Source organism: Hemibagrus wyckioides, linkage group LG10 (genome assembly GCF_019097595.1).
Source record: "Hemibagrus wyckioides isolate EC202008001 linkage group LG10, SWU_Hwy_1.0, whole genome shotgun sequence".
NCBI classification, from domain to species: domain Eukaryota; kingdom Metazoa; phylum Chordata; class Actinopteri; order Siluriformes; family Bagridae; genus Hemibagrus; species Hemibagrus wyckioides.
The window spans coordinates 5,341,500-5,362,926 of NC_080719.1; the positions used below are offsets into that span (position 1 = coordinate 5,341,500).

Consider the following 21,427-nt stretch of genomic DNA (forward strand, 5'->3'; position numbering starts at 1 on the left):
AATTAAAAATGAACAGATTGGAATGCGAAGATTTGAGATGACTTCAGAATAAAATAGAAGAGATGGCTGAGATATTAGAAGCTTTGAAAACTGATTTGTTTGAGCTAAGATAAGGAGGGGAGTGAGCTGGAGAGTCTAAAGCAACTAAAGCGCTGCTGCATCAACTCTCTCTATTTAGAAATGAAGCAAGAACTAAACACCAAGTGAGGATTAAATGGAAGTCGCATGGCATTGTGGGTAATGCACCTAATTGAAAATCACGTGTGCTGTAATATAATAGTTAATATCCACGCTACTCATGAAGGATATTTCCTTTTGCGTTTCTTAATTGCAATGCACAGTATAATTCGTGCATGAACGTCTAATAGAGAATCACGGAAGGGGAGGAGCTAAATCTTAACCAACAGAGAATGGGGTTCCTGCTGATGTTCCTGCTGGGTTGCCAGATTGGGGAATTTACGTGCATTTAAAGTGCTTGTAATGAAACAAAGAGCAAATGTCCTACTCGCCAAACTAGCTGAACTGAATCTCATGGAATCTCACTGTTTTAAAGTGAATTTGGGAGGGAAGGATTTTAATACGGGTTGTTTCGGAGATCTGAGCTCCAATCTGGCAACCGCATGCACTTCAATCTCCGTGCACACCGCATACACACCGCATTTACGAGCATTTCCATCCCTGAAGGAGGAGCGGGTCTGACTCGGGATATGTCCCCAGTCCTGATTTATTTCATCCAGGCTAAAATGGGCATTTGTGGCTTTGCGCTTTGTTTAGCAATCACTACATGTTTGTGGAGGGGTGAGTAAATGGATTAAAATATTACACTGTGATAAAACTCTGTAAAATAAAGTGCAAAATGCTTATTAACGGCACATAATTAAAGTGTTTAATTTTGTAATGAATGAAGGTGTTTAAGGACTTTTATTCTCCAAACCAACACAAAACTTTGGATTGAATAGTATTTTTTCCTCAATAGTTTTCAATTTTATTTGTTATATCTGATGATTGCTGAAGGTCTGGAGTAAAGGTGTTTCTGTTTCGTTAAAAGCTTCAGGCCACTTACAAAGATGCACTTAAGACTGATTGCATTGTTTCTCCATCTACTTTAGTGTGTCCAGAGACCTGTATATCATAAACATATTCACTTATGTAATGCGTATACTTCAGAAAATTGCTATGAGTCGTTTTGGGTGTATTTTGTGACGTCAGAAGCAAAAGTTTGTATCACACTATTTTTTTTTAATTGGTAAAAATTAATATTTATTTATTAACATAGCTACAAAAATGTGTGCAAAGCTATAATGCCAAGCATACATCAAAATAAGAGCTCTGATCTGAAGGAGTTGGTGTAGAATAAAGTTAGAATAGACACAGCATGTCAATAAAAGTGTTTATAACTATTTTGGGGGAACCAAACTGTCTAGATGTATCTATAAATTCTGTTTTAAAGGGTGTGCTAACTTTTGCACATGGCTGTACACGTGTGTGGGTGTGCATATGAAAATCATGCCCCGGTTTTAGGTTATGTTGGGGTCATAATTAATGTGCACAGGGCGCTTTTATATATACACTTCAAATTTTGTATTAAAACTTTTTCAGGCTTTCTATAAAAATCCATATATGTCTCACCAGAGAGCTCAAAACTGCTATGTCTTTTTTAAAAAGAAATCAATTCATCCCTGACATTTCTTCGTTTGGTGTATTAAAGGATTTGAGCTCAAAATGTTACAGTTGATAAATATATTGAATTTGCTTTTATACAGCCATTAAGTTCCGTCTTTTTTTGTAGCCTGAGTGCTTTGGAAACAAATGGTTTCCTCACATTTCCTTTTTAGTAACTGTGTTTCTCCTCAGAGGATGATTTTGTTTTAGGTCTTTAATCACAACATTGAATTTCTTTCTTTCTTTCTTTCTTTCTTTCTTTTTTTATTATAGATGACACTCCATTCCATTTTTGTTCATCTGACTAACCTTGAATTTAATTTGCAATTACATCTGATGCTGTGTCTCCGTATACGGAGCCTGCGCTTCTCTCAGCACATCACATCTATCTTACCATCTCTCTCTCTCTCTCTGGATGAATCACAGAGGCATAATACATAAAAAAAAGGCTGATCTAATCTCACAGATGGTTGGGTGAAAGTTGATTATGAATGGTTAAACTCTGCTGGGAATTTATCCTGATACAAAGCAAGCCTTCATCTCTCCTGTATTTTGACTTCGAATGTGGCCGTCTGTGAAAGAACTCATGAGAACCACATGGCCTCTTGAACTTTCGGTGAAAAAAGTGAGAAGTATTTAATTACAGGTGCATTTATAGGGGAAAATAAAGGTTTTGCAGAGTAATGTCGATGTATGTGAGTGCATCACAGATATTTGATAAGGCTGCATGGGATTCTGTCACCGTTTTTGCCTTTTCAAGGAGTAAGAAATGAATAAAACACTCAGGGTGTGATGCTGTAGGGAAATAATCAACAGTGAGGTGGTGTGATGTGGCCTGGTGTGAAGGTGTTCATGAAAAAGAAGCGTTTTATACCTCTTAGACTTGACCGGTTACAAGAGTTGTAATTTATTGATTGAATGACATGATGTACCTTTAACCGTTTATAGTTACATTTAATGTTGTCGACTCACCCCTCATTATATCAGCTATATTGCAGAAATTCAAGCAAAATCAAGCGCACACATATTGCATATATCTATGACCGCAGATCTGGGTAAAGACGTATCATCTAACATCACCTCAACACACTTTCAACCAAAGCCCTGTTCCATTCACGTGTGTCTTCAGTGGTAGGAGTTTAAAAGAAGACTCTTTTGCTTGCAGTTTTGTTAATTCGAGTAGTTTTCCATTGAAAACAAGCCCAAAAAAATCAGCAAGTTGCATAGAAAATTTGAAAAATAAATAAATATATACATAAAAATAACCACTGCAAAATCAAGCATTTTTGGATGTCACAAAAAATCCACAAAATCCTGGAGAGACTTTTTATTGGTGATAATATAATATACTGAAAAAGAAGAGAAATGCAGCTTGTTATATAACTGAGAAACACAGAGAGTATTGAAGACTTTCCCATGGTGGAAAACTTACTGTTACAAAAATTTGACACTGTGGAGACTTCTTCCATAAACACGTAAATAAATAAATAAATAAATAAATGAATAAATAAATAAATAAATTTCCTTACAGATAGCTTTATTCACACTTATTTGTCCCTGTGAATGAGTTCTTACTACAGAATTGATAATATATTAAAATGAACGCATTGATATAAGCATGTGACTGGAATGAAATAGCTGTCAGAGCCGAAAAACCAGCAATCAAATCATTTAAAAACTCTGAAGGACCAAAACGTTTATCATCAAATACAAATTTTACAAAATAAAACGTCTTTTAAATGCTAAAAAAAAAAGTGATGTCTTTCTACATCTGTTAAAGTTTACTGGTAGAGATAAGTGTGTCCATGTAACAGCTGGAAGAGAGTTATCACCTCCAAGACTGACAAAGCTTCAGGGTTTGAAACTGAGCAGAAAGTCACTGATGAGAGGCTCGAATCGATACGCTTACATCCGAACGAGCTGCTCAAGCTGTGCAAGTTGATTTGCAAGCACTTCCCCATGCTGAAGACTTCCTTCATGTGCACTTGTGAGGCACAGATCACTTCTCTCGGGCTCAAACGTTCTTGGAGAAAAGCGTGTTTTGCTTCATGGGCTGATTAATCTGTCTGATTTGTCGTTTTCGCAGCGTCCATTCAAGGAGAAGCCCAGAGGAGGCTGTATCGAGACCTTATGAAAGACTACAACCCTCTAGAGAGGCCTGTGTTTAATGACACTCAGTCGCTCACCGTAAACTTCAGCTTCAGCTTGATGCAGATCATGGATGTGGTAAGAACAGCTGGAAATTCATGCCATTAGCTGAGAGAGGGTGTTTAAGCATCAGGGCTGTTACACAGCATTTAGGCTCTGGGTTGTTGACCGGAAGATTGGGGGTTCAAGCCCCAGCACTGCCAAGTTGCCACTGTTGGGCCCTTGAGCAAGGCCCTTAACCCTCTCTGCTCCAGGGGTGCTGTATCATGGCTGACCCTATGCATCAACATGTACAGTGAATTTCAAATCCAAATTTTATTTCTCAAATACACAGCCATGCACAGTGCGACATGAAGTTTTATGACTGTCTGTGTTATAAAAAATTGAGTCAAAATTAAAAAATTGTCAAAAATGCAATTTGAAAGTAAATTAAATTAATCAATTAATAAAATTGAATTTAAAAGTAAAATAAACTTAAATTAAATGGAGATAAAATGGAAATGAAAAGTTAAATAAAATGTAATTAATTTGGATTTAAAGGTAAAATTTAATTTAATTTAAGTTAATTTAATTTAAAGGAAATAAAATGAGTTAGCTGTACAAGAGAAAACTCAGGAGACAAAATATAGAAAAGAAGCAGCATGTGATTACAATACAATGACTTATGACAGGGTCATAAGTCTTATGACTTATGAATGTCAGGATATGATTATAGTATTGCTGTTTTGCTGTATATGAATAGAGTGCATACATGTACATAGCTACGTTACCTAATGCTAGTTATATTAAGGTGTTTAGGATGGGGTTAATGAAGGTCTTTCTTTTATTAATGATCCTGCAACAATCCCAACAATGAATCTGATATCGGACTGAACTTTAAGAGCGTCGTTAACCAAACCGCAGGCTTATCATCCCGTCCAGATTCAGAGAAAGCATTAGTGCTTTTCGAGTTTTAAAATAACCTTGTCTGATTGTTGAAGTGATAAAAAGCCTGATGTATCACACAACCCTTTTCCTAACCATAAAAGAGCCTGTAGGGATGTAGGGAACATAATCTGAGCAAGATTTTAAGCTTGTTACAAATGTTATGCTCTTTAATATATCTTTGTTTCACGTCTACGTGCACAGGATGAGAAGAATCAAGTTCTCACAACAAACATATGGCTACAGCTGGTAAGATGATCTTATCATACTTTATTTACTTTTTTTATTTTTTAACACGCACCCTCCCTCGACTATGGACAACAATAAGGACTTTGTTAGCGATATATAAAGTTACCTTTCTATTGGCTACAGAAGGGAATCCTAAGGGCGTTAGAGAAAAAAGAGAAAAGATGAGAATATCATGCACAACAAATCATAAAAAAATATATATAAAAACAGATCTCAGCATGATAAGAATGAATTTGTGGGACAAAAAGATAAAAAAAGAAAACAATACAAAGGGGAGAAAAGTTCTAGAGAGTGAAAGACACTGAGTTACAGGCTGCGTCTGAGGGTTCATATGAAGTTAATAATTGGGGCGCTTTTTGTGTACGCTAGCAAGAAATTCCAGTTCAACTCCCTGGAAATTATAAAATCCAAGCCCATTTGGGAAACAAACTTTTGTACTATGGAGGCAACCGAATACGAAGAGTAAACAAATTCGAAACAAATACAGATTTATAGATGTGAATAGAAGGTGCAGTGTTCCTGTGGGAAAAGTCATGTGAGTGGAAGGGCTTTACTTTAATGCGATGAAACTTGCTGGACCTCATACATGGATTTTGTGAGGTGATCATTGGTAACTGCCTGGTCAGGTCCTGTGTGCAAATAAATTGGTTTGAACCTTTTAACTACTGGAATGGAATGGAAATCGATTTACTGTGAGTCTGATCTAAAATGAGTCAAGGCTCTGTTGGCTTTGAGTGTGTTTTAGACGTGTGTTTTTCCCTCTGTTGGATAACCTTACAGGGCAACACAGTGGCTTAGTGATAGAGTACTGTTGCCTCACAGCAAGAAGGTCCTGGGTTCGAACAGGCAGGGGCCTTTCCGTGTAGAGTTTGCATGTTAATCCCCATGCCTGCATGGGTTTACTCTGGGTACTCCAGTTTCCTCCCACAGTCCAAAAACATGTACATTAGGTTGATTGGTAATTCTAAATTGCCCATAGGAGTGAGTGTGAGTGTGTGTGGTTGTCTGTCTATATGTGGCCCTGTGATGGACTGGTGACCTGTCCAGGGTGTACCCCTACCTTTCACCCAATGGGTGCTGGGATAGGCTCCAGCAGACCTCCATGACCCTAATTAGGAATAAAGCAGGTATAGACGGTGGATGGATGCATAACCTTACACACATTTTAGTGGTTGAAGATAAACACCTTCTATTTGTCATATAACATTACATAAGTTTTCATTAATAACGGTCAAAAGAGTTTATCATTTATTCAGAAGGAGTAGCAATACATGTAGAGAGCACCACTAATGAAGCAATAAAACAGCATATGGTACCAACACTCAAATTATCCGATATTTTCAATCAGTATAAACAAATGAATTATTTTCTTGCCGTGAGCCTGATATAAAATCAGGATAACCTTGCACAGAATTTTAGTGGCTGAAGGTAACAGCTTCACATTTTTAGCCACTTGAATAGTACAGAAATGGATTTGATATTACCATTTACTTTGAAGATAGAAAACATTTGTGTAGAACAAAATAACTAGTAGCTAGTAAGCTAGGAAAAACAGAAATACTTATGAAACACTACAAATTCTTGAAGTCCTGAGTGTCTACTTTCATATAAGCTTCATATTAATAACCACTGTGGAGTGTGACATAACAAAGACATTCATCTGAACATGGACACAACAAAACAGGAGCAAACTTTATTATTTGACCTCTGTGGGGGAAAAGTTAATGTTAATGTAGAGTTAATGTTTAGTACATTTGATTAGAAATGAATAGACATTAAACAAACCTCCTATTACACATTTTAAAGCATTGCCTCAAGCTGATTACTTCACTCTGAGACTTGCAGGACAATGTACGGTATGTTCTCTATCCATCAGTTTGAAGTGTTTCGGTCCCTTGTGTGAGAAACAAACCGGCCTTGTGGATGGCTTTGACCTTTATCTAAGCACACGGTGTCACGTCCTGCCTGTGCTTGCACTCTGCCGTGGACATTCGGAAAATCTATTTGTCCGCTTTTAAAACCATCTCCTTTAAGGGATGCTGGACGAGAATGTGCTCATGTTTATTAGTCATTATTTTAGATGAACTCCTTGCATTAGTTCCGAACGAAGCTGAGAGGCTACACATGAAAAACTAAACACACAATTAAACTGAACGATACAACATGATGTGATCTTGATGATGTGAAAATAATCAATAATGGGGAGCAGGGTAACTTTAAACAACACGCAACGGCAAAAAAAAGTGTTTTATTCTTCTTATACCACAGAAAGATTACATTAAAAACATCAAGGGCATACACGTCAAGTACAACTTATTTCTGTATGATCTATTATAGTTATATAATACATTCACAAAAAATTTAGTTCCTGATTTTACTTACAATATAAAAGTGGCTATAAATGCAGCACACTCTGTACTTATCACGGCAAATATATTATTTTAATTATTGTATTTTATTTCTATAAACATCAAACTACATATTGATTATTATTGTTATTATTGTTATTATTAATAATAATAATAATAATTTTATTATTATTATTTCCTTTTCTGTCAATGCTTTTATTTCTCTTATTTGCCTTTTTTACCATTTTATTTTGTCCTTTTCTTTTTCTTTTTTTATTTTATTTACCTTTTTTATTTCTTTTTTTTCTGTACTAGTTTTATGTTGCACTTTGAGCTGCATTTTAAACATGAGGCCATATACAGTACATTTTATTTTATTTTATTTACTCTCCCACATTCATCTGATTTCTGCTTCTTTAATATCACTGAGTAAGTTTCAGTTCAGCATTCGTCTGATATATTCCTGCTGATGTTCTCTTCCAGTACTGGTTCGATCATTACCTTAAATGGAACGTCTCAGAATATCCCGGAGTGACGAGCGTCCGATTTCCTGATAGCCAGATTTGGAAACCTGACATCTTGCTTTATAACAGGTCTGTAAAACATTGCAGTCTTTGCAAACCCAGAAGTCCTGACCTTTATCTTTATCTGTGTGTCTGAAAGAGCTGAATAGTGTTCGACTGGAGGCCGACCACACAGGAGGGTGTCAGGGTTTATAATGGAAGCTGGGAAATGAGCTGGAAAGAAATGCAAGGACACAAAGTCTCAGTGGTTAAAGAATCAAGGTTTAGCCTCATTTGTCAATGTCTTTTGATTGTCTTTTGAGCTGATTATGTTTTATTGTATTCCTGTATACTTTATGGAAATTTTTTAAGGTGAACTTACCTTCACCTTGTTCTCTAGCATTCAGCATTTAATAACCTGAGAAGAACTGCAATGCCCAAGGTAACAGGATGAGTAATAAGATCACACCTTTATAAATATATTTTATAACATTCACAGTAGGTCTGTCTCTATCAGGAGTCGTGTTTCTACTCTTACCTTAGGAGAGAAAAATAATATTTTTATGGAATACTGTAAATATCACCAAATGTCAAAGTGTTTTAGTTCCAATAACTGTAAAATATCAAAAGGTTAAAGTGTCAGGGATTATACAGTCAAGTATTAAAGTTTGCATCCTGTACAATTTTTTAATATATATTTTTGTTTATTTCACAAATTATTTCTCTAGATGTATGACTCCAAAAAGGTCTGATTCATTCTAGCATTAAGCACCTACTGAGAAAACCTTGAATGAAAAAATTCACACACATTAGGTAACAGACCAATGACAAGACATGACCAAAACCCAGAATATAAACAAAAGCACAAGGAATCAAGAGCAACGGTTCAATGAACACTGATCAGGCATAACATTATGACCATTGACAGGTGAAGTGAATAAGACTGATGATCTCCTCATCATGGCTGTTAGTGGGTGGGATATATTAGGCAGTAAGTGAACATTTTGAACATTTTGAACATTTTGGCTAGACCACTGGATCAGAGCATCTCCAAAACTGCAGCTCTTGTGGGGGGTTCCCGGTCTGCAGTGGTCAGTATCTATCAAAAGTATCCTTTAAAGTCATGTAAGTATGCTCCATGGAGGCCCCACCTTGCAACTTACAGGACTTAAAGGATCTGCTGCTAACATCTTGGTGCCAGAAACCACAGCACACCTTCAGGGATCTAGTGTAGTCCATGCATTGATGGATTAGGGCTGCAGCAAAAGGGAGACCAACACAATATTAGGCAGGTGGCCATAATGCTATACCTGATCATATTGGTATATGGGTGGACATCATAACAGTAGTGAAAAAATAAAGCTGGCTTTCTAGTGGCTGGTTACAGTACAATTTTTAAGCTCATCCATTCCTAGATTGGTGAATGGAGAGGACAAGCTTACATCTTTACAAATAATTTTTTGCCAAGAGAATACAGAAAACCAAGACTAGCAAAGATCAAAATCCAGAAACACAATGACTTGTTAATGCGGTGACACAATGTTCAGAGCTAATACTTTGCAGTTTGTGTGTACTGAGAGTCTTTTTGTATGCTGCAAGTGTGTGTGTGTGTGTGTGTGTGTGGTTGATTGTGTGGTGATAACCCAGGTGTGTTTAATCGATAACATGGTGATTGGGAGCGTGGGGGCGTGTCTGTGTTTTGGGTTGTGTAGGTCATGGTGGCCATGAGCTGCATGCTGTGAGTTGTGATGGTGGACACGGCACTTTTAATACAACTTTAAGTTTAGGGAGTAAGTGTAAAATAAAATCTGAATTTAAGTGTGTGATCATTAAGGGTGTGCACCATTGTTTTATAATGCAGTATGTGTGTATTGGAGGATGTTGTAGCTTAGTGGTTAAGGTGTTGGCTCAGAAGGTTGTGAGGTTGAATCCCAGGTCCACCAAGTTGCCACTGCTGGGCCCTTGAGCAAGGCCCTTAACCGTCAATTGCTCAGCTGTATAAAAAGGAGATAAATTATAAGTCACTCTGGATAAGGGTGTCTGCCAAATGCCTTAAATGTATTGCTATAAGTGATAGGTTTATATAATGATCTGTTGTTAGATATCAGAATCTAGCATCACTAGCCATTACTACAAATAACTGCTTTGCTTGTTGTGTGTTCCTTTATTGGTTTCTTGTGCCAATAGCACACGCTTTGTGTTTTCCACAGTGCTGACGAGCGATTTGACGCTACCTTTCACACCAACGTGCTAGTCAGCTCCAACGGCGCCTGCCAGTACTTACCACCAGGTAATAAGGTTTCCTACATCTATCTAGAAAGTTATGATGCGTGAGGAACCGAGAGAGCAGATTGCAAAATAGCATGAATTTGACAGCTCAGAGTTGATCTGTCACGCAGCTCTACGGGGTCTCTGATAGATCCTGTGGTTACTAAATCACTCAAAGCGAGAGCGGACTCGTCCGTTCCCTTTGCTTTGCTCCTCCATGCTTCCTGTGCCTGGTTGAATTCAGCTCTCCTGAAGATAAATCAATGCGCGTGAGAATTAATGTTCCAGAAATTAGTCTTTTCTATTTTTTTAATGATGTGATACCCAATGGCCTTCACGTGTATGTCGTGTTGAGTCTCTGCTTTAATACAGAAAGAGGTTGGAGTCTGAGCGAGGTGAGATTTATGCGTGTTTCCCAACAATAAATTGAATTTACGACCATCTCCGGTCTGGTTTAATTCAAGCTTGTGACATTTCTCCCCTCTGTAAATCCCCAGGAGTTCTCTGCATTTGTGTTAATTGAATCATCATTTATTTTTCCTCTATTAAAGCTCACACTATTTTTTACAGCATATTGTCTAATATTTACATATTAATAAATAATTACTTTGCATTTAAAGGGCGGTTTGTATTTTTTTTAGAGTGTGAGGTGAATTGGAATTGGACTGAAAATCACGTTGTGTCAGTTCAACACAGCGTTCTGGTGCAAAGTATGGATGTGCTGTGAAGGGCGGAGCTAATTTCAGGGCCAGAAAAATGTAAACTAGTGCTTCAAACAAAAAAGCTTCTTACTAATCAGGTCCAATGTATTACAATCCATTGCACTGATATTGAAATATCTATTGCCTGAATGCAATTTATATGAAATGTATATACAGTGGAACCTCGGCATAGGAATTTAATTTGAGTTCTTAAGGCGAAAATTTGTATTGCAACACAAATTTTCCCATAAGAAATAATGTAAATGCAGATAATCCGTTCCAGCCACCCAAGAATATCACCAATATTACCAATATTAGCAATACGAAGCGTATGTAGACTGTATGGCTGCTTACAAAGAAGTGACCAAGCCAAGCATTCCATGTCAAGGCTTCTCACAGAAAGTCGTGCCACCAAGCTTGGGCTAAAAATTCAACAGACCACCCACGTCATTAATCTGTTAACAGAAAAATGGCAGAAAAATCACGGAGCTTTTAAACGCATGTTGGCATCGTGGGTTGACTTGAAACAGCTTTTGCTGACTAAAAAATAAAATTCTTCTCAGACATACATGCAACTTAGCCAGGGTTCAGTACAATTTGTTCCTTTGTCGAAAATGCTTTGTATTCCAATGCAAATATCTTGGAATCTTTTGGAAAATTCTTAAGGGAGAGCATTCGTATGCCGAGGTTCCACTGCACAAAGAAAGAAAAATTCAGGCAAAATTCTTTACAAATACTTAATGGTTGCGTCTTGTTGGGTCGGCTTTCAGATTGCTTTTCTAACAAAGATGATTTAAGTGGCCTGTTGTCAAATAAAAGTTTTTCTGCAGTCATCTTCATCCATTTCCACAGGTATCTTTAAGAGTACGTGCCACATCGACGTGCGGTGGTTTCCCTTCGATGTCCAGCGGTGCGACCTGAAGTTCGGCTCGTGGACGTACGGAGGCTGGTCTCTGGACCTGCAAATGATTGAAGCTGACATTACAGGGTATATAGCTAACGGAGAATGGGATCTTGTAGGTAAGATAAATCTGTGTCAGCAAGAATAAATTAATTTATTATTTTCCTGAAATCGGGCCATTTTGACATGAAAGCAATGAGACGTAAGAATATAAAAATGATTTACAGCTGTATAATGGCTCTATGCCAGGGTTTTCTCAGAACCTCCTTCTTATGAATTTTCCAGTGCCGTGAGCAGCGTTTGATTTGTTTTGAGTTTCGTGGTCCTGTCTCTGCCACTGTCTCGTCATTGGTCTGTTACCTAAACTACCTGTTCATAGTTCTGTGATCATTACCAAGTCTTGTTGATTGTATTCTTAGTTCCATTAGTAATAGCTCATAATTTTGATCCTTGGCTGGTTTCCTGTAAATTGTCATCATGTCCACTACACTACACTATCCTGCAAACATTCAATTTCATTCAATTACCTTTAGTAAATGATTTATTCTGGTCAGGTAATTAAGTTTCAAAAAATCAATATCACATGGAGAAGCTCTATTTCCTCATTTAAGTTACAAGTGGATTTTTTTTATTATTATCCATTGAGCAGGTGTCTTGTCTTAGGAGTGAAATTGTAGCTATGGGGGAAATTATTTAGCCTCGTTGTTCCAGGCTCGTGCGCTGTGGTTGGGTTCATTCTGAAGGAGACTCAGGGGTAGAAATGTTTCATCAGAGGATAAAGCTGATCGATCAGATGAACTTTGTATTGATTTGCAGTGACTCTTCAGTTTAAGGGAACAAGTTGAGCAAATCCATGGCAGCAAAATTCCTCCTAAAGCATAATAGATCCACAAACTTAAGGTTTTTGCAAAAATATTCCTGTAAAAAAAAAGCCATACTGTCGTTCAGAGGTTCCAGGTCGCAGGAACGAAAGGTTCTACGACTGCTGCAAAGAACCGTACCCCGATGTGACGTTCACGGTGGTGATGCGCAGGCGGACGCTGTACTACGGTCTAAATCTGCTCATCCCCTGTGTCCTCATCTCCACGTTGGCTCTGCTCGTCTTCCTCCTGCCTGCAGATTCGGGCGAGAAGATCTCCCTCGGTGAGTGAAATTCTGCAGAATCATCACAAAGCAGTTCCTCATCACTTAGCGATGCTGAAAAACCAGATATGCACCTTTATTATAACACTGTAGCAGAAATTTTGGATTTTCACAACCGGAAGGCCATGTTAACACAAATTCTTACAAAATGTCAAGGTGTTTTTGTTAGATTCAGCATGTGTGAAATGTCAAGAGGCTTTTAAGGTCAAATATTGTTATATATGAAAGAAACAGTCATGAATATACATCTCAAGTACAATACAAGCTTATCCAAGTTTAATACAAGTGTAATTTTTGTATAAATTTAGAGAAGGAAGGAAGCCAGAGAGTGTTAATCTAAAAATCATCAATATAATTCATAGTGGGGATCAGTTCAGAATCAGGCAACAACAGACAAGGATAATCCATTATAATTTAAAAATAAAAACCATAAAGAAGGTAAAAACCAGAAAACAAGGAATCATTTCTGTCACAGTGAGAGAAAGGAACATAAGAGTATATATGAAGACAAACTAATAAAGAGATAAACATAGAACAGATGCACACATTAGGTAACAGACCATGTCCACAAAAGTTTAAAAATTGGGGAAATTGTGATAAGTAAACTAGGTAGGCTGTCATGTCCCTGGTGTCAGGAACCTGTGCTCACACCATTGTGGCCTGAGTTTGATTCCCAGGCAAGGAACCACCCCAGATTCTGAGGCATTAAGTCTTGGTGCTGGTCAATAGCCCACATAAAATGGGTGGGTTGCATCCATCGTGGCCCAGATTTGATTCCCAGGCAAGGAACCACCCCAGATTCTGAGGGATTAAGTCTTGGTGCTGGTCACAAGCCCAGATAAAATGGGTGGGTTGCATCCATTGAGGCCCAGATTTGATTCCCAGGCAAGGAACCACCCCAGATTCTGAGGGATTAAGTCTTGGTGCTGGTCAGAAGCCCAGATAAAATGGGTGGGTTGCATCCAACGTGGCCCAGATTTGATTCCCAGGCAGTGAACCACCCCAGAATCTGAGGGGTAACTCAAATAAAAGCAAAATTTCTAGGATTTAATTATACTCAAAGAAAAGCCTTACAGGGAACCATGTACTCCAACAAAAGTAAATATAATTTGTTACTTTCCATCCGATTGCTTGACACAGTAAGAGCATTACAGTTAACCATCTTCAAAGCCAATGAGCCAACGAGCTTAAAGATTATTCACAAGATCCCATTGTATGCTGCACCCTAATAGAAATAGAAACCTTTTCCCTTATAATTTCCACATACCTACCGCCACCCCTCTTTTTGCTGACGATACAAAACCCTATAAACATCACAAGCGACATATGGAACTGCCACCGAAGCAAGCAGACTACATGACAATTTATGCAGTGTGCCCTGCCGGCTGAGATAAACGACCGGCAGTGAGATTGATAGTCGAGTCAGACGTCTCCTCTCTGATCGATGTCGGTAGATAGCTCTGACTGACCAACACCTTTCTTTTCCGTCTCAGTAAATTCAGATGGAGCTGGTGCACCGCAGCAGTGACTTCACCAGGCAGAGTCTGAAATCGTAGTCAAGTCTAATTTCTTTTTTCATTCTATCAACCCTTAAATTGTATTACTGTGGTGGTCTGTCTGCCAGGATGATGTCGTGCTTAGAGCAGCGGCTTCCAGAATCGATATGGAGAGTTTCAAAGCCTGAATTATGTGTCTGTTGCTTTTGGAGCCTTGTTTGTTCTAAATGTAAGAGTGGCTCTTTGATTTTAAACCTGGGGTTTATATTTATTTTATTAATATTGTCGAGGTGGCTCGTCTATAGCATTGCCACTCAGCAAATGTTAATCTTTTAGTCTTATACTGTTCCATACATATTGATTTTTTAAAGTGATCTATGATTTAGAAAATGTTGCTGTTTTACAGATTTAAGTTAATGTTTTGTGAATCAGGTCACTTTTCTGGATGGTGCGCAGTCATAGGGCACCAAGTTCACATCCTCATTCGGCACAGTAGAGTTATTAGTGCACCTAGTGGTCAAGAATGGGAACCACAACAAGTGTTATTAGATGTCCATTGGGGCAGATTTAACACTGTCCCTCTAACTCTCTCTCTCTATCTATCTATCTATCTATCTATCTATCTATCTATCTATCTCACACTCTGACTATTTTGAATATGATTGGGACATTATTAGAAGAGAGGACAGTTAACAATATAGTGCACCTAGTGGTCAAGAATGAGAACTACACCATGTGACAATAGATGTCCATTGGGGCAGAGGTCAAGAATGGGAACCACAAGAAGTGTTATTAGATGTCCGTTGGGGCAGGTATGCCCCTCTTTCTCTCTCTCTCTCTCTCTCTCTCTCTCTCTCTCTCTCTCTCTCTCTTTCTCTATGACTATTTTGATTATGATTGGGACAGAATCAGAAGAGACAACAGTTAACAATATAGTGCACCTAGTAGTGCACCTACTGCTCAAGTATGGGAACTACAGCATGTGATAATAGATGTGTCCTTTGGGGAAAGTATAACACTGCCCCTCATACCGTCTCTTTCTCTCTCTCTCTCTCTCTCTCTCACTCACTCTCTGTCTCTATGACTATATGACCATTTTGACTTTGAGTGGGACTAGTACATGTGACAATAAATGTGTCCATTGGGGTAAGTATAAAGGTACCCCTCATACTCTCTCTCTCTCTCTCTCTCTCTCTCTCTGAGCACAAACCAGGAACCACTGAACTTATTTAAAAGTAAATGTACTTAATTTACTTAATTAAATAAAAGAAAAGTCTGATTTTAGATTTTTTTTTAAATGTCTAACTGAAATATGTCTGGGACTTTTTGTTAGGCTATTTCTTGTCTAAAAATTTGTATTTACATTTGTATTCTCATTAAAAGTCTGGTTAACCTTTAATTAATTAATTCAGGGACTGTTATTTATTAACACTCACAAGCCACTCGTGTGCAATAGCTCACAATAGATCATGCTGGTTTGGTTTTTTTCCCCAGGAATCACAGTTTTGCTCTCACTGACTGTCTTCATGCTGCTGGTGGCTGAAATCATGCCTGCAACATCCGACTCTGTGCCTTTAATCGGTAAGTCTGACACAGTGAGGCAGGGATTTAGAGCTAAAAGGAAGTTCATTGAAACAATTCCAAGCATGACTTGTATCAGCAACGTAGTAGAAGTAGAATAAAACAGGGATTTACTTGGATGCTGACTTGCACACCTCACTCTTTCCAGTCTCTCTGTAGCTTTTTAGTCATTTATAGTAGTTTAAGTTTTAATCTACAATGAATAACTGAATAATAACCTGGAGATTTAGGGGATAAGGGATGTTTAAGAAGGCTGTGTGGTTAAAGTGAGTGGACTGCTGTGGCAATATGGAGGATTTAGAATTAAAATGTGTGAGTCCTCAGAGAGGATGTTAGTGAATTAGTGCTTCTGGTGTCTTTCTCTCAAGCCCAGTATTTTGCCACTACCATGGTTATTGTTGGGTTGTCGGTGATTGCTACAGTTTGGGTCCTACAGTACCACTACCATGATCCTGATGGAGGAAAAATGCCAAGATGGGTGAGCTGTTTCTTAATAATAATAATAATTATTATTATTATTATTATTGTTGTTGTTGTTGTTGTTGTTTTTGTTGTTAATAATAATAATAATAATAATATTATATTGCAATTTATGTTTAAACATAATTTATATAATAATTGATAAATCAGATATATGAGCAAAAGTGTTACACAGATATAAACAAAATGCAGAGCTGAGATGCAGTTATAGTAAATTAAACTGAAGATTATTAATCTGGTAGAGCTTTGATTGAAAGTAATCATGTGGGAAAATCATGAGAAAGTAAATTAAGCATTTGAGGGAAAATGAAAAATAAATAAATCATTTGGGGGGAAATAATAAAATAAATAAATTATGTAAAAAATCACAGGAAAATAAATGTGATAAATGAATAATGGAGAAAAAAATGTTTAAATGTGAGGAACAACAAGGAATTGTTTGGGGAAAAATAACTTGAAAATTAATTATAAGGACATCGTGTAAAAAATTATTACATATAAAGACATCATGTAAAAAAAATTTTTTTAATTTTTTTTAAAAAGTAATCATCTGGTGAAAATCATAAAGATAAATTCATTATTTAAGGGAAATATAATAGGACAAAAATTGTGTGAAATAAATGAATCGCTTGGGGGAAATATTGTGAAAATAAATGAATCATTTGGGGGGAAAAGTAAAGTGAAAAATGAATCATTTGAGAAAAAACATCTGAAATAATATAATCATTTAGGGGGAAATGAAGTGAAAATAAATGAATAATTTGGGATAAAAAAACATCTAAAATAAAAGAATCAGTTGAGGAAAAAATAAAGTCAAAATAAATTGATCATTTGGGAACAAATTACCTGAAATAAAAGAATAATTGGGGGGAAAATAAAGTGAAAATTAATGAATCATTTGGGGAAAAATATCCTGAAATAAAAGAATCATTTAAAGATAAATTAAGTGAAAATAAATGAATCATTTGGTGGAAGAATCACCTGAAGTAAAAGATTCATTTGGGGAAAAATTGAGTGAAAATTAATGAATCATTTGGAGGGAAAATAAATCACAGGTAAATAAACTAATCATGTAGAACTAAAATATATGACTTGCATGATTATTCCTCTTTGAAGTCTGTCAAATTTTGGTGAAAGAGGTTTCCCTCTTATCATTTGTCCAGACACGGGTGGTGCTGGTGAACTGGTGTGCATGGTTCTTGCGGATGAAAAGGCCGGGTGAGGAGCGAGTGCGCTCAGCGTGCCACAACAAACTTCCACGCAGCAGCATCTCCAGCGTAGAACCGACCAACGGAAACGTTCTCTACATGGGCCTGCGTGGTATGGAGAGCCTGCCCTGTGCCACGTCACCCGACTCGGGGGTGGTGTGTGCCCGCCTCATGGGTGCGTCCGAAGAGGCTCCGTCAGTGAGCAGTGGTCAGGGAGACACAGAGCTGTCCAAGATCCTGGACGAGGTGCGTTATATTGCTAAGAGATTCCATGACCAGGATGAAGAGGAGTCTTTGTGCAGCGAGTGGAAGTTTGCCGCCTCGGTTATCGACCGCTTGTGTCTCATGGCCTTTTCCATGTTCACCGTCCTCTGCACCATCGGCATCCTCATGTCAGCTCCTAATTTCATCGAAGCCATTTCCAAAGACTTCTTCACTTAAACAGTGTGTCTGTGTGTGTCTGTGTGTGTAGCTTTACTGCAGCTTTTCAGAATTTATTGCAAGTCAGCTGAAAATGAAATGTACACAGTTTTTCATTCAATGATTTAAAGCAGCAAAGACATAGCTTCTCATACTAATTAAGCAAACTTTAGACCCCAAAAGACTTTATTTCTACATTTATGGTCAGAACAGTCTTTTCAGGATGAATTGGATTGCCAGAAATAATAAGAATATTTAAGGAAATGACTAAAAAATTAGCATAAGTTAAAGATCAGCAAACGTCTGGTCAACTACATGACAAACTTAATAAGGCCAAAAAACATTAGAAAGATAACCGACTATCATACAAGGAAATGGATGAAAATCTTTCTCATTATCTGTGTTTTCATCTTTATTTTCTTGCTTTTGCGCACCTCGGAAGGATCCAAACAGCCACAGGGGATTTACTTGGTGATATTTTTCCTCACTGACGTAAAAGCCTAAGAGAAGTCGTTATTTAAAGCAGTCACACTCTTGGTTACTGACGGCACAAATATGCAAATATGAAGGGTTTAGGAATGTAACGTGAGATACGTCAGGTTATGAAGAGGTAGGATTAATTGTTAACCCTGGATAAAGCATTTTGAGAGCTGTGAGTAATGTCAAACAAGATAACACAGGATTCTGTTAATGTGGGGTTTACTAGGACCCAGGGGAAATATTTGAGTTTGGAAAGCCCTGAATTTGACTTGGCTGATTGATGATGTGTGGAAATTTCATTTCTTAGCTGAAGCCAGTGATAAAGGGTGGAAATGACTTGCAGTGCTAGCAATTGTCTGGTGGTTTGAAGTTAAAACACAATCAGTTATTCTGAGTTTATACGTGAAAGTGAAATAAGTGTGTAACGTATCCGTAACTGTTCATATTATCGATTATAATCGCAATAACCTTCACTCAGTAGCTGGACTATCCCTTTATACACACTGATTTAAAGATTTGCATTTCTTTATGTTAGAAATAAATAATTCAAGCAATGTTTCAGTTTATTTCCATGCGTAGAGTGCACAGAGTGATCAGTGATGCGATCTAATTTTTCACCTTTTTAACCGTAACACTAGGAAAAGCAGATAGGAGAAGTCATCATTATTCTGTGTAGGTCTGAGATTTCTTTCTTTTCTTTTTTTTTCCAAATTGCCTTTATGATGTAGAGTGACAAATAAAGATATTTTTCTATATCTTAGAAAAATGAAGAGTCCCTGTGGTTCTTGAAAATGATGCAAGGAAGAAAGAAACTGAAGAAAGATAATGGATGGAAGTGCAATGAAATGTACTACAAGTGATAAACACAATACACACACACACACTTTAAACAGGAAACAGGACACACTGTAAACAGGAAAGAAAGAAAGAAAGAGAAAGAAAGAAAGAAAGAAAGAAAGAAAATTCAACCTACATCAGTGTAAATTTTGGTTCAGCTTCCAGTAAATTCCACACAAGAGGTTCCTAAATAACCTAATAACTATGCAAGAGCAAAACAGACAGACAGACAGACAGACATAGATAGATAGATAGATAGATAGATAGATAGATAGATAGATAGATAGATAGATAGATAGATAGATAGATAGACAGATGGACAGATGGACATATAGATAGATACAGTAAATAGACAGACAGACAGAGAGATAGATAGATAGATAGATAGATAGATAGATAGATAGATAGATAGATAGATAGATAGATAGATAGATAGATAGACAAACAGACGGATGCATGGATGGACAGACAGACAGACAGACAGACAGACAGACAGACAGACAGACAGATAGATAGATAGATAGATAGATAGATAGATAGATAGATAGATAGATAGATAGACAAATGGACGGATGCATGGATGGATAGATAGATAGATAGATAGATAGATAGATAGATAGATAGATAGATAGATAGATAGATAGATAGATAGATAGATAGATAGATAGATAGACCGACGGACGGACGGACATATAGATAGATACAGTAAATAGACAGACAGACAGACAGACAGACAGACAGACAGACAGATAGATAGATAGATAGATAGATAGATAGATAGATAGATAGATAGATAGATAGATAGATAGATAGATAGATCGATCGATCGATCGATCGATCGATAGACGGACGGATGGACATATAGATAGATACAGTAAATAGACGGACGGACGGATGGATGGACAGATAGATAGATTTTATTGATCCCATGAGGGAAATTCTTGTGTTACAGCAGCTTAGGCAGTTACAAGATACAACACATATATACACAAATATAAATATAATATAATATAAATAATATAAAAAAAATAATATAAATATAATATTAAGAAGTAAGTAAGAAGAAAATCTTTACATATAGAATACAATAAGTGAAATTAAAGGCAGCAGTGCAGATAGGAAACACAGTTGTGGATTTAACCATATTTACATCAGTATTTACATTACAGTACAGTACACATGTGCAAACTGGCAGTATTTAATAAATATGAAGAACGTTGTGAGTCTAGAAAATAGTGTTAATAGCTGTAATAGTGCAGTTGTCATCTGTCACACACAGGTGAACTATTGTACAATGTTAGTGCAAACGGTATGAATGACCTCCTGAAATGTTCTCTGTGACCACGGATCTGAACGAGTCTTCTGGAGAATGAGCTCTACTGACTCTGTAGCATATTGTAGAGACGATGAGACTTGAGGATTGTCATGAATAAATGTAGTTTATATGTATTATTATGTAGTGATAATAGGAACTAACTAGTTTTTCCATGATGTTCTTTATGTGAGAAATGAAAAAAAAATGCTGTGGCGTGATACATCCTAATAAAAGGTAGGGTTTCTGTTACCACTCCTATGTGGACCTATATCTCTCTAACAGTACATGCCACCCAAAGTCTTATATGCTTCATACTACAGCACTTACACTTACACTACTACATCTATTACAATTGTAGTATACTGTATATATTCACAAGACACACTTTATCCATTTAGTATTACGTTTAAAGATGTAGAACATCCAAAACAATTTATTATCAGTTACTTTATAGCAGCAATAAACAGTCCACAGAACACAGAAGTTGGAAAGTGTTGCCTCTTGCTTCTACATGCTAAATGCTGACACTGGAGACGTCAACCCTGAGAGGATCCTGAGGCATCCAGAGATGGACCAGCTCCAGTTGGAGTCTGCTTCGTGAAGATTTTGGGTACTCAAAGCGAAGATGCTAACCCCTATTGAGGACAACAACAACCTCCTAATTAATACACACACTAACATTCTACGTATGCTGTATCTGCATCACACAACTCCAACTGACTATATATGACTGTAGATAGGACATTGTTCATAATCACACTCT

At 37.2% G+C, this 21,427-nt stretch overlaps 1 protein-coding gene across 1 annotated transcript; it reads left to right on the top strand.

The window, feature by feature from the left end:
* The first annotated feature begins 445 nt into the window (after positions 1-445).
* Positions 446-19,261, top strand: chrna7a (cholinergic receptor, nicotinic, alpha 7a (neuronal)). Its single transcript, XM_058401626.1, has 10 exons — positions 446-798; positions 3,749-3,888; positions 4,939-4,983; positions 7,815-7,924; positions 10,045-10,124; positions 11,656-11,823; positions 12,653-12,847; positions 15,838-15,924; positions 16,293-16,402; positions 17,568-19,261. The coding sequence occupies exons 1-10, from the start codon at positions 621-623 to the stop codon at positions 18,051-18,053; spliced, it is 1,599 nt and encodes a 532-aa protein (XP_058257609.1). The 5' UTR covers positions 446-620; the 3' UTR covers positions 18,054-19,261.
* Positions 19,262-21,427: the final 2,166 nt, after the last annotated feature.